The 14,792-nt window shown below is 31.9% G+C and overlaps 2 protein-coding genes across 17 annotated transcripts in view; one reads left to right on the top strand and one right to left on the bottom strand.

The window, feature by feature from the left end:
* Positions 1-4,593, bottom strand: part of LOC143083543 (dopamine beta-hydroxylase-like) — a 284,123-nt gene extending 279,530 nt beyond the window's left edge. For both annotated transcript variants that reach the window (XM_076259804.1, XM_076259805.1), the window contains exon 1: positions 4,365-4,593. The gene's annotated coding sequence lies outside the window, so the exon portion shown is untranslated. The remainder of the gene's footprint in view (positions 1-4,364) is intronic.
* The window catches only part of LOC143083541 (uncharacterized), a 73,230-nt gene that overhangs the window by 41,925 nt on the left and 16,513 nt on the right, over positions 1-14,792 (top strand). For all 15 annotated transcript variants that reach the window (XM_076259790.1, XM_076259792.1, XM_076259791.1 and 12 more), the window contains 3 exons: positions 7,868-7,898; positions 9,833-9,896; positions 12,215-13,993. In XM_076259790.1, coding sequence (XP_076115905.1) covers positions 7,868-7,898; positions 9,833-9,896; positions 12,215-13,993 — 1,874 coding nt within the window. The remainder of the gene's footprint in view (positions 1-7,867; positions 7,899-9,832; positions 9,897-12,214; positions 13,994-14,792) is intronic.

Below are 14,792 nucleotides of genomic sequence, written 5' to 3'. Positions count from 1 at the left end.
ACCAAATGACCAATAAAAGTTTAAAATTTGTCCAAATCTTATACATATGTGTAAATATCCTGTTAAAAAGACTGGTCCAGTTAGGAAGAATGGTTTACTGGACAAAATGTCCAGTTTATTTCTGAAAGTCTTGGGCACCCCTGAATGTTTAGAATTTTGCATAATTAAAATTTTAAAACAAACATTTCATTTGGTACAATATTATTATGGAGTCCTTTTGCAAGACTTTGCAGAATTGCTGGGAAAAAAAATCTGTTTTTCCAAAAAAACAGTTCTTTAGTTGTGTCTTGTGATTTCAAAGTCATCTGAGGAAAACATATAATGCATGCCCTTTAATAATGTTTAAGTTATATCATTGGAGTCCTATTTTATTAGTTCAGTTCAATGTTATTCAAATGTATGTAAATATTGTCTTACCTAAAGTTTAAATCTCTGAGCAGACGTTATGACAGAATAAGCGTTTTAAGATATTTAGATACTATATCTATATAAATATAAATAGTAAAAAAGCTGATTGTGGTCTTGTCGATAACTGTTAACTACACTATTCATTGGGTATTTAGTTGGACCTGAGTAGTAAAATAGATTATCGTATTATTAAACGGACCGTTAGATTTGAAGTCAAAGGTCAATCATATTCTCTCTATGGTTTTATTCATGGAAGTGTTTTTGGACATGGTGCAGTGAGCATATCCGTAAATATTTGGGGCATCGGCACCGGGGAGGCACCCTAGGATTATTTTGTTGGATTATTGGTAGAAATGGCAGGTAAATAACTTGTACTGTCTTGTTTACAGGTAAATTCACCTGTATAATTAACACCTTAGGCTTAGATCAAAATGATTGATAAAAATTTAATTGTCAATGTTTACCTCTATTTTTTGTAATCTGTCGGAAATATTAGTATGAAATTGCTGACTTAGCTAATCTTTTAGATACATGTACTTGCATTTCTGTATGAAGGTCAATTTTCCCATTTTCAAAAAAGTAAAAATTATTTTCCTGAACAGTTTCTTTCACACACACCTTTGTAGCTATATGATAAGGCCATATTTGTGCCTTTGTATAGTCACTCAAATGACCTCTTGCATGAGGATTATCTTCCTTTCAAGTGGCTCAGTATGCTTTGGGGAGAGTGTCCAGGAGTGTCGAAAGGGCATAATTTCAGAAATTGGAATACTGCTGAGCTGATTGATGCAAAACATTTTTTCGATCAAAAGTGGGGGGGGGGGGGGCATACACCCTCTTGAATTCCGAACTGGAATAGAGTTGCAATGCATTCTATTTTATGGTTTTACTGATTGTTGAAGGCTGAACAGTGACCTATAGTTGTGAATTTCTGTGTCATTTTGTTTCTTAAAGAGACTGCAGTTGTCTCATTGGCAAGCATTCCACATTTTCTTATTTTATATGAACAGTTTTGATTGATGGATTTTTGGCTGCTTAAAACATCTTTCATCTTATATGTAATGACAATAGCCTTGAAAGGGATGATTATCTTTATGATCCACAGCTTCTAACATAATACAACTTGATTCCTCCTTGATTTCCTTGATTGAAAATGATTCCAGATATATCTCTAACAGTTTAAGATGGGTGCATATCTTTGAGAAGGATTTTAAAAACAAATTTACTTAATGCATGTACTGACTTGAAAATCTCTTGATCCTCCTCTAAAAACTTAAACTGATTTTTCAAAGTAATATTAAGGATTTTAAGAACTCTATGACCTTGGGCAGAGTTAAGAACTCTATTGCAACATACTGGTGGCATGACCTTGCCAACAAGGAAGTGAATTAGATATGCATTGTAATCACATATAAGATTGGATATATGCATGATATAATCTCTTTCTTGAGAATGTTCTGGAGTGTGTAGATAAATAACTGTCAATTTAATTTCTTACCAGTTACAGGTAGGTTTTAAACTGTGAATCAATTAAAGTTTGCAAGCATGTATACTAACATGCAATTAATAGATATTCCATTTTGTTAAAAGATAAGCCATGTTATGTCAAAAGTTTTTAGGAGAATTTAAGAGTTCATGGCAGATCTCTTGGCATGTTGAAAAGTAACCGTCTACTGAGGTTTCAATAAATTTTTTAAGTACCAATTTTTCGTGAATTAAGAAATTTTGTAATTTTCGTGGATTTAAATATATTGATGGTTTAGCTAAAGTTTTCATATAGTTTTAGCGCTATAAAACCAGGTTTAATCCACCATTTTCTACATTTGAAAATGCCTGTACCAAGTCAGGAATATTACAGTTCTTGTCCATTCGTTTTTGAGTGTATTGTTATATGATTTTGCCATGTGGTTATGGTCTTTCCGAATTGATTTTCCTCTAAGTTCAGTATTTTTGTGATTTTTTTTTTTTTTTCCTGCCAAACATTGATTAGATAATTTTTAATTCAGACAGCATTGACCACATGCTTTGGAAAACATTTGTTAGTCTACCATTTTAATTGATTTAGTAGAGATAATCCAAGATCTTCTTTCAACTACAAATTACATAATAAAGGCCATAAAAAAGCTGGGATAATTAACTAGCGAAGGTGCAAGATTTCTTGTCATTTCTTTTAATTTTTCAACAAAGTCTGGTTGTTTTGCACATATATTTCAATACTCATGTACTAGGTAAGAGATAACATAGAAATGGGGATTGCATGACTCAGATAAATTATTGATAAATAGTAACAAATAAAAGTTATAACATTTCGCAGTGTTGATATTGTGCTAAGATTAGATAATAAAACAGATTTCATTGAATTCCATAATTAATTTAAATCGGGCTAATGTAGAGATTAACTGCACCCAAATAGGAGAAAGAAAAAAAGTTCTGACAAAGTCTCATATCACATGGTCGACGGAAATTAGGAGTGGGCTATTGTTAGGTTAAACCTTACAACCTTAAAAGAAAAAAAATTTTGAAGTTGTCCTGAATGTACATGAAATATTTGCCACTGTACTTGATTTCAAACACACACACAAAAACAGCAATCAGCTAAAAGTCAAAACATTTAAAAAAAAAAAAAGCTTCTATTTATTTATCTATATAATAAAATTGTGAGTAATCTGAAAGTTTATTATTAGTCTGTCATATATTTTCTATCATGCTCTCTTTTTTTTTCGTGAAAAGGTTTTTATTTTCACACATTTTAGGTCTTTTCACTACTGTACAGTCCAAGGGGTAAACTTTCAACACTGATAATCAACAATAGCTTAAAATAGTTGTTTCTTAGACTTGCTTGTAAATTTCTACACAGTAACTCTAAAGAAAAAAGAAAACATCTTAAGTTCTGATGATGATGCATACTCAACATGTATGAAATATTTGCCACTGGAAATTACGCAAACAATTTTTAATCAACCTCAACATTATCCAATAGGTTTATACATATTTTTTGCCGAAGTCAGCTGATTTTTTAATCTTTAACCTGCATGCTAAGTATATCGTGATGTTTACACTTTACCTTGATTGATTTCGTGTTTATCACTTGTACCGAGTTGTAGGTAGATGTTTATTGAAGTTTCACGTCTATTGAAAACTTATCAAGCAAAGGAAAACGTGAATGGAGTGTGTTATTGGCATAAATAATGTATTGAAGTGAAATAAGGTGAAATTGAATTAGTTTAAATAGTGTTCTTTTAAGAAGAAAGTGTATTGAGGTTAATCCTATCTTGCTTGTGTAAGATTAATATTTTGGAAGGGTTTTTAAGCAAAAAAAAAATATAGATTTCTTTTCATATTTTGTGTTTTTATCCAAGATTTGTATTTTTAGATGAATGACTGATAACTAGGCCAGTAACACCTCAAATTTAGTGCAAGAATATATCATCATTCTGTCTGTTTGTTTAATCAGAAGATTTTCCTCTACTTTCAGTCTTCTCCATAATGTTATTTATATATTAAATCACAATAAGCAGATGTGTTATGATTACTAATAAGACAACCATCTATCTATAATTCTTATGAAAAAAATAATGACAATTTTAAACGAAATAGCGAATATGCTTTTACAAGAGTTGTCTTTCTTTGAGCAGGTTCTTTGTTTACAATCTATGTGAAATGAGATCAAGTTACATACAGTTGTCAAATCTCCACATAAGGTGGGAGCTTTAAAGCCTCAATATTTGTTTCAATTTTCTTTTGAAATTTACATCTGAATGCCTGAGCACCAAACCTTCATCTAAAGAACAACAATAAAGGTGGTATTCCATTGTTTCCTATTTTGTCTTGTGTGTTTAGGAATTAGATACCAATGATGTCATGGATAAAGCATAAACTTTCTTGTCTTAGTAAAAGACATATTTTCCTTCTTTATATTTCATTGTTGTCATCTTTACAATGTGTGTATAACTTACCTTACTGATAAAGTAGGTCAAATGTCATTTCCTAATGACCTTGAACTCTGTTGTCTGCTCAGTTCCCTTTGAACCAGTCTCTTCCAAGTGGATTTTGTACTGATCACTGAAGATTTTTCATCCCAACAGCATCCTCGATAAAATGTATCTATAAACCAGTTGACTCAAGTACATGACCTCTGCATGAACAGCAGTTCAACTTGACCTTGGGTGAACTTTTGACCTGTACAAACTTTTTATAAATGGCTTTTGGTCTTTTCTATCACCTTATAATTTTACAATTTATGTTTCTTGTATACATATAAATTTACAACATACTTGACTGTCACATCTGTCGCCCTGAGTTAAATAAAATTACCTCAAGCTGTTGTAACGATGCAGATATGTCAATTTTACCTGGCAGAAGACTATCTTTCTTGAGAATAGTCCTGATCAATACTTTGAACCGACAGAAGACGATCTTCCTTCAGAACAGTCCTGGACAATGCTTATAGATATTTTTAACAAATATTTAATATTGATTAATTAAATATTTACAATTTGTCCTCTTGATTGGAGAATTTGTTTTTATACTGATAAAAATCAACAGTTACAACAGATGCCTAGGAATATGTAGATATTTGACCCTAGGGTGTCAGGGAGCGTGGTTTTGTCCGGATTAGTGTCATTGATATAACTGTCCTGTAGGGATACTGTGAAATTTGGATTATTATTGCTTACGTTTTAACATAAATAATATACACTTGTATATTTGAAACTGTAATTTGGATTTATAAGATCTGGAAAATATTGACATTATTTTGACGGCAGACTAAATATTTGCACATTTAAATATCAGTTTATTGGTTTGTGTGCTTAAAACTGACTTTCGAAAAAGTTTTCATATACTTGTGGAGTATCTACGAGGATTTTCCGATTAAAGAGGGATTAAGTGGCCAAATAAACCTATCGACAAATCTTGCCGTTCTTCAGCTTAAACAAGTCATTGGTTGAAGTGTTAATATTTCTAATTGGAGCATTTATTTAAATTCTAATTACGATTTAATAATCTTCAAAACTAGTGAAATAAGCAATTAAATAAAATACAATTAAATTGGATTGAAGGTGAACTCTTATACATGCAGTAGTTTTTCTTATCCTTTTTCGAAATGAAAGATAATCACCACAAATTATTCTACTGAAGACAAAACGGGACATTTAACAAAAGAGAAATACCCCGATTGTTCTAATTTTTGCACTTGCAGTGACAAAATAGTTATATGACAATTTAGATTTATGATAACAGTGGGGTTTTATTGACACAAGAGAACTTTTTAAAAAGACCGAAGTTAAAAGAATGTGGGACATGATAATTTAGTATACGTGGATTTCTGTTGTGTAAAATATGTAGAGTAAATCATGCAGGCGACAATAAAGAATGCATCTTGGTACACAAGCTATTTGCAGCATTTTAAGGATAAGGATACAAAATCATCAAAGTTGAATGTAACATTTGTTGACCTAAGCAAAGGTAGGGTTCATTTGAAAGTTTATTCTATGGGAAGGTATAATTTTCAAGTTTGCGTATTTGAATCTTTGATCATTATAGACAGATAGTATTTTAGTTCCTTCTTTCTCTTTCTTGCTTTACTCTTCGAATTGATGTTTTGGTAAAAATATTTGGGAACAAATGTTTGAGCACTTGATTAAGAATTTTGTATCTGGTTTTGATTTATTCATTTTACTTCCTTTTATGCATAAATGGACTAGACATTGTAAAAATGCATAATTCCTAGAAACAAAAAGTAGTTGACTTTTGATTCATCTACACATTGGACAGGGGAGACTCCTCTCAAAGGAATTAATAGATGGATATTTAGATAAATAAAAAGAGATGTAGATATAGGTAAATAAGACAGCAAACCAAACAAATTAAAGTAAAACCATATAGTGGTATAATTTGGATACATAATTTAAGGGGGTAGACCTTGGTTCAGGGAGATAACTCTGCAAATCACTTAATATGCGTTTCTAAAGTCAAGTTCATCAATGTATTTTAAGCATTTACCTGAAACAGATTGAAAATAATCTGTAACCTAGAAGCTTAGAATATATTCTTAAAAAATGGTTGACATAAACGTACTGATGATTGTAAGAGTTATTTCCCTTAACCTAAGTCTACCTCCTTAATTAGTCTTAAACAACAGACAAGTTTGACAATATGTCAAGCCTTCAATCACCCAAAGTCTAATATAAATGTTGAGAATATGTATCTGACATGTCAGAGGCTGTCCAAGATGTGTTAAAACACAAAACATTTCCACAAATTGACATAGACACTAACTAAGAATTAAAGTAGATAGCCACTGAAGAAGTACCAGTGATACTGAATGTCACATTTCATATATATGTTATATACCTGTATGATGGAGTTAAACTACTTCTTGAATATGGGAATAACCCTATCTTACATTCATTATCAAAATGACAAATAAATATTATAAAAAAAGCGCTATACATTTTTCAAAGAATTATATATTCAAATCCTAATGAAACAACTTTTTTTTAAAGAAAATGTTTGCAAGAAAGTTAAGATGCAATTACTTGTTGATTGCACTGTTACAATTAGCAGATAAACTATAATTATTTACATCTGGTCACTTAATTAACATGGTAATTAACATGATCTAATCAGACAACAAATTAGTCTCAATGGACATGTTGCACATAGTATACATAAAATAGGGTTGCATCAGTTGAATATGTGTTTTTCCTTGGCTTAGAGTGATTTTGGAAATGTATGGTTTTTTAAAATGTCAATTTCGAAAGAAAACTGGTACCAACATTATGTTGGACAATTGCATTCTGGGAGTAAATTTTGTGAAAAGGATTTGTGGAAATTTCAAACTTCTGGTAGGTGATCAACAGCTCATAATTTTTATGCCCCATTTATTATGTCCCATTTTTGGGCATTATGTTTTCTGGTCTGTGCCTCCGTCTGTCAGTTTGTCCCTCCGTACGTTCGTCCGTCTGTCCCGTTACAGGTTAAAGTTTTGGTTAAAAGTTTTTGGTCCAGGTAATTTTTGATGAAGTTGAAGTCCAATCAACTTGAAACTTAGTAATTATTTCCGTCTGTATGCCCTAAAGTTGGCTTCCGTTCTCTAACTTTAGTTTGCCTCAACCAAATGATATGAAACTTATACAGATCATTATCAAGTTTTAATTTTGGGTCGATAACAATCAACACACAAATGTAAAGTCATTTTGGGAGTAATTTGATTGTTGGCTTGCTCATGATTATAATGTGTACAAAGATAGAAAAACATGATTGATTGTTACTTAATTAATGTCCAGTTGCACACATATTATGCGCATAGTAATTGAGGACAAGATTTAAATTAGATATGTACCATTGCTTTTCTACAATATGTCTGCATTGAAATAATTTAAGTTGCCTCATTACAGTAGCCTAATGATTAAAAATCATGTCAATAACTAAAATTTTGATATTTTTATACTTTCAGGAACTGGAGGCTCAGTAACTTCAAGTCAAAGGTAAGTTATAATGATCATAACAGAAGATTGAGGAGAAATGTAATTAAGACAGTGACCCAGCAACACACAGAAAGCATCTAGATTTGAATTTCTCATTTAAATGTTTTCTCCATGTTCTTTATATGTTTCACTTTTTCCGTTGAAAAAAAAGAAGTGTGCCATAATATGGCTAAGGGGTCTAAATGTAATAAATTCTTTATTTTTGTAACTTTTTAAAAACCAGCTAACAAAAACAAAACTTTTTTTGTCAGCTATCATACTCCTCCGTTACACCTAACTGTATAAGAAACATGCAGGCATTGTTGTATCATCTTGCATAACAAGAAAAGTAACAAGAGATTAAGAAAGTACACTAATTCAACCATTACCATGACAACGTGACATAAATGTAGGTATGTTCTTTACTTCCATGATATATATTGAAACTAAACAGATTTCACGACTACATTTACACTCGAAATCAATGACATTGTTTAAAATGAAACCAATACGCTCCTAGTTACTGAGGCTTTTTTGTTGGTATTTGCATAAATGTGAAAACATCATTTTCTTAAATGGGCTGTTTTGAACTTTTCTCTTTTGATTTTTTTGATTTTTGATTTTGATCTTGTCATAGATTCATAGATAACTTAACATATGCTCATTGTTGAAGGCAATGTAATGTCCTGTATTTGCATAGATTCTAATTAGGTCTTCGGACAATAAATGTCTAAATGGCAATCATACTACATTTTCTTATGTTCAAGTATGCATTTATTAAATTATAAATTATTGTGATCTTAGAAACTTAATAAGACATGTCAATTGAAACATTCATTTTTTGTGCTGATCTACTGTTCAACAAAGCCACTATCAAATTCAGCCTTGAATTTTACAACATGCTTATGCTGAAAAAAACATATTGCATATGAGTCATATCATATTTAATAATACAATACAATATGTGTTTATTTCAATTAAGGTCCTTCATGGGATACTTTACTGCAAACATACACACTTCCATGATTAATGTAGTGATGTACTATATTACAAAATCAAACATACCATTATTTTATTACTGCAAAATTAGACACACCATCATATGTGTTGAGCAAGTTAAGTTGACTTTTCAAACTTAAGCTTTTAGCAGGGCTGATCCTCAGAATAAACAATAAATTTTCAAGTTCATTAAGTATCTGCACTAAACATGTTTAAGTTTCTACAGTGCAGAGTCAAAAACACACTTTGTATTGCAATCATGCAACATTTTGTGCAGTCAGTTTGTCGAGACTGCATTAATCTTAGTGATGAAGAACCATTGATGTAATGTAGTATACATGTATAAAGCCTTCTTTATGAAGTCAACTAGGTTTTTGTAGAACTTTATTATAATTTTGTATACTGAAGATTCATTATTATACTAATGAGATTTTTATTTCTGGAATATTTTGTGATTCATAAATTTAAATGTCAAAGGAAACTTAAAATTCCAATTTTTTGATTGGCTGCTGTGCAGAATTTGTAAACAAATTACTGTATATATGCGATTTAAACAGTCTTTCTTTTATCAATGGGATTTGGAACTGACCAAAATAAATTCTTCCATAGTACATGTAATATAAAGTATCAAACAAAAAAGTATTTAAGTATCATTGGCTATTTGTCTGAAATTCTAAGTTTGTAACAATAGTCTTCCATTTTAAGATAAATCTTTAGCATTTTGGTATTTAAAAAGTTGCTGGAAGTCTCTGTCAGTATTGCAGCAAAAATATAAAAGAGAAATAGCTGTTGAATTCATGTCCACAGAATTGACTCAATTTTAGAAATTTGAGTTATCGGATAGTCAAAGATTCAATTTTTTACATAAATTTTATTCATGATCACTATCTAGCATATGTAGCTCTTGTCACATATGTATATTTCATGTGTGTTTCAAACATTGATTTATTTTTCAGTGGTGTAGTAGAGAATGGATTTGATGAAGGCGTGTTCAGAGAGTCAGATAAAAATGAAGAAGAGGTAAGCAAAATTTATAGAACACCAAGCCTTTTTTCACGCAGAAAACATGACTAACACGTGTCAGAATCATGCACATAGGTACACTTCTTTTTGCCTTACCCCGACTGGGGCACTATTCAGTTACCTAAGTGTAATTAGGGATGTACTGAAAATGCACGTACTCTGAGTTTTCCTTTACTAATTTGTTTATCCCAAAAAGTAAATAAAGTTATGTCACTTTTCCTGACCTCAAGCAAAATCAGTGTATTGAAAAAAGTTACGCATAGTATTGTATATAATCTTGGAAATTTATAGAAATGTATCATTTTACATTGCTGTGCACATTTGATACTACTTTTTTATACCCCAACGTATATAGTTTAATTATGCTGTTGTGTGATTTACCAGTCAGATTGCAAGAATCCTGTTTCTGAGAGGTGCATACTGTTGTCTATTCTTAAGATTCCATCCATCCCTTTCCAAGATGTCAAATTGTGCTTCTTTCTCGTTTACACACTTCTTGTGCAAACATTCATACCTAATTCCACTGGGTACGCAAAACAATAAAGAATGTTTGGAGTTATTTCCCTTGTGACCTCAGTCATTTTTTTCCCCCATTGATAAATAATAAAAATACTGTAATGAACATTGTCAGATTATGTGAGAAATGCCTTAATAAAAATATACTGATTACTGTACTGATTTAATTAAAGCTACATTATAAGTATCATTAATTGATAATACACTAGTTCCATGCTTTAGATAATAACTGGGAGAAAAAGTTCTTATGTCAGCAAAATATATCAATGGGAAAGAATTGATATAGTGTCTAAGTTTATGGCACACTATCCGTATTGATACACATTTCAAACAAACAAACTTGCAATAAGGTTTGCTCTGTGTAGAAGTCTTTACTGTAATCCTGTACTTTGGTACTGGCATGAAAATACGGATTTTTTGTGTTATTAAAATTTGCTGTTACAAAATGATAGAAATTATTATAAATTAAGGAATGTATCTCCCTCATGCAAAGCTCTGATTTCTTCTACGGATTTGGCTATACTTTTTGGACCTTTTGGATTATAGCTCTTCATCTTTTATATAAGCTTTGGATTTCAAATATTTTGGCCACGAGCATCACTGAAGAGACATGTATTGTCGAAATGCGCATCTGGTTCAAGAAAATTGGTACCATTAATTTTATTGAAGCACATTAATAGTAGCACAGCTCCTTTGTTTTGGGTTTTTGTCAAGTTTATATAGAAATTAAGCATTCTGCCATTCATACTCAATTTGAAGCACATATACATGTGTTTGCTCAGCAAAAATGCACTTTTTTTTTTAAGTACATCTTAAATGTTAGGACTTGCATCAAAACATTTCTGAACTGATCCAGGGTCAACATGGTCCCAGAAATATATTAAGCAGCTCTTGTTGTCTCCTAAACACCTTTTACAACAGTATAATAAGATTATTGAAAACCATGTTTTACATAGGTGACCCTTTACTTTTAGTAGAATTGAATAATTTAGATCACTTGAGCTTTCATTTCCAATGTTATTTTTCTGAATACAGTTTATTAGTCCCTTTGGATACCAGTGCGTGGGGTATCATAGTTAGATCATGAAATGGTCATTTTCCTATCACAAGGTCGAAAATAATATCCATTTGTTTCCACCGTTTCCTTTTTCTTATACTGTAAAATCAGAAATTATTGCAAGGTTTTTATTATTGCGAAAAATGCGACAGAGTTGTAAACGAAATAATTTACACTCACATTTTTAAATATTTTATATGAATTGAACTAGATTTTTCTCAAAATTGTAAAAATAAAATCGCATTTAAGTCTAAAATTACAAAATCGCAATAATAAATGCACGCAATAATTTCTGAATTTACAATAATCAAATTTAACATAAATTATGAATGTATACTTTATATACTTGAATGGGTTACTAAGTTTTACTATAACATGAGAAGATAGATGCTCTAATCCAATTGACAGAAACTGTTCTGCTTTTGAATTATTGTCATCCAATAATCTATTCATTGACAGCTTTTCTGTAAATTTAGAATCTATTGTGAGGGTATTATTAATTTGTATAATGTGATTTCATAGGTGGGTTTTACAATAATGTAAGAACTTTCATTCTGATAACTGATACAGTTATCTGTATTCAAATTTTCCTGAAATCGCAATGGTTAAATTCTTGTTATTGTTTGTTCTTTGAAAATCTAAATATTAAATGCATGCAATAATTTCTGAATTTACAATTTATTATACATGTATGAGAGTAAATTTAGCATAAAGATTTGAGATTTTTTTTTTATCTTTACAGGTTAGTTTCGATCAAATGTCTTCAATTAGAAATAAATTAGAATCAAACCAGTCTGATGAAGTTGTTAGAGAAAGGAAGAAATCAGTCCATGAGGAAATAGCCAGTGCCGAAGGTGGGGAATATGAAAACGAACCAGTCAGAAATCCAGACGTGGTAAGGGAAAGTGATAAAGATATCGGAGCCGAATTGCCAGAAGTCGGATCGGCTCAGAACATATTGCAAAAATTTAAACAGATTGAAACTACAACTAAATCATACAAGAGGGAGTCAACCCCACCTGAAGCCAGAGTTGCAGGAAAAGTTGAATATGTGAGCGAACCAAAAAAAGGAATTGAAAATGAACCCCAGAAAGTCGAAGGGGGTGTTTTCGAGAATGTACCTACGAGTGAGGAAGGAGTGGTTCACTCATATGATGCCCAAGAAGAGACCCTACCTGAAAAGGGATCTGCAAAAAGCATAATGGAAAGGTTTAAGCAGATTGGAACACAATCAGGAGAATCAAATCAAGGTCGAAGGGAACTGACACCAGATCGTAACACAAAATATGAATATGTCAGTGAGCCTCGTTCTGTCATGGAAAAATATGAAGGAAAAATGGAGTCGGGTATTTTTGAGAGCCAACCAACAGAGGATCTCCCAGATATAATTCGATCAGGCATGCAAAATGAGGAAGCTTTACCGGAAAAAGGAACAGCAAAAAATCTAGCATCCCGCTTCAAAGAGATTAGTGATAAAGCAGGAACGGCACATGTGTCAGAGAGAAAAAGGGAGTTAACTCCAGATAAAACAGGAAAAGTGGAATATGTCAGTGAACCAAGATCAGTTCTTCCGAAATATGAAGGTAAATCGGAAAGTGGAATTTTTGAGAGCAGTCCCGAAGGCAAAGAAGAAATTGTTAAATCTGATGTGCAAGTGGAAGAAGTATTGCCAGAAAAGGGTGCAGCCAGAAATATTGCTGCCAAATTTCGTGAAATAGAATCGTCTAAGTCCCCTTCACCATCTTCTACTCCCAAACCCAAATATAAAGAGGTGACCCCACCAAGGGATGATGTTGATGGAAGAACAGTAGCAGGAGTTCTAGAGAGTACACCAACACAGCGTGGTGATATAGTCAAAGGTTCAGACGGGATGGAATTCAAGGAAGAGGAGTTACCAGAACGTGGTATGGCTAAAAACCTGGCTAGTAAATTTAAACAGTATGGACAAACACAAACTTCTCCTGTCTCAAGAGGGAAGAAAGAATTTACACCACCTCCAGATAAAGGAGGTGTATTTGAAAATACTCCAACGCCATCTTTACAAGTTGAGGTCAGGCAGGCTGAGAGCGGTATTTTAGAAAGCACTCCAAAACTTAGAGACGATGTCTCTCGAGAAGGAGAAGCATCAGCAGGAGATGTTGAATTCCCAGAAGAAGGCTATGCAAAGAATATGGTTTCTAAATGGAAACAGCTCGAAACAAGTAGCGGAAAAAATACACCCTCACCAAAACACAAAGAATTCACTCCACCTAGAGATTTCCCAATGTCGCCCAAATCCCCCGCTGGTGTAAATAGTAGTGTGCAACCTGGTGACCTACCTGGGCAATATCAGGAACAAGGAAGGCCAAGTGTGTTTGAAAGTCACCCACAACATTTGTATGGAGTGGCCAGAGAAGGAGAAAGTGATACCCCTGAAAGTATGCCAGAGAAAGACGCAGCCAAATCTATGGTAGAGAAGTTCAAGGCTATTCAAGAACAAGCCAAGAAAGCAGGAGAAACTCCCAAACCAGTATCAAGAAAGGTTAGTCCACATAATTGGCACTGAAAGACTAGTATGGAATTTTAGAAAGTTTATCACATTTGTTAATCAAAGGTGCAGTTTTTTGAAAAGTGTTTTTTTCTCACAAAACGTTTAGATTTCACTCAGTCATATGTCTGAAGTTTTATGGAGAGAAAAAACTATAACTATTTGTTCTTTGAATGTTTTCTTTAAATTCAAAAATGTTATAAACTTTCTTTGGTCAATCTAGATTTGTTGTAGAAATTGATTTTGCAAACATTTTTGAATATTTCTACTATACAAAAGTTGTGTTTCAATCAAAGGGATGTAACTCCAAAATTACAATTCTAGAAAATTGTTGCAAAAAGTTAATTAAAAATGTTTGCAATTCAATATTTTTTTTATAGATATGATTTTTAACGCATGTTTTATGTTGTAGCATGGTAAAGACTAGTTAATTTTAGTTGCTGAATTTTAACTGAATTTTTTTTCAGTTTTTATTTTTCTTCAAATTTTCAGAAAAAGGTTGGAGTTCTTTTTTGAAGAGAGGGCGGTGACAAATGAATTCCAGATAACTGAATATTTTGTATTTCAGCAGTTTTCCCAAGAATTTTGTTTGTTTATATTTCTCGTCTTTGTATGACCTGGTAATATCCTAAATATCCCCCACCTGAATCATGAATATTATATTTTATTTAAACAGTCGACCATAGACTTAAAAACTTCCCTAAACATTTTATAGGTGAACTAAATTTATGAGACTAAAATGACAAATTTTTTGGGAATCAAAAAAATAAAATTGATCTATTGGTCAATAAAA

Source organism: Mytilus galloprovincialis, chromosome 7 (genome assembly GCF_965363235.1).
Source record: "Mytilus galloprovincialis chromosome 7, xbMytGall1.hap1.1, whole genome shotgun sequence".
Taxonomy (NCBI): domain Eukaryota; kingdom Metazoa; phylum Mollusca; class Bivalvia; order Mytilida; family Mytilidae; genus Mytilus; species Mytilus galloprovincialis.
The sequence above is the reverse complement of the archived record's forward strand: the minus strand, read 5'-3'. Positions and strand labels throughout refer to the sequence as shown.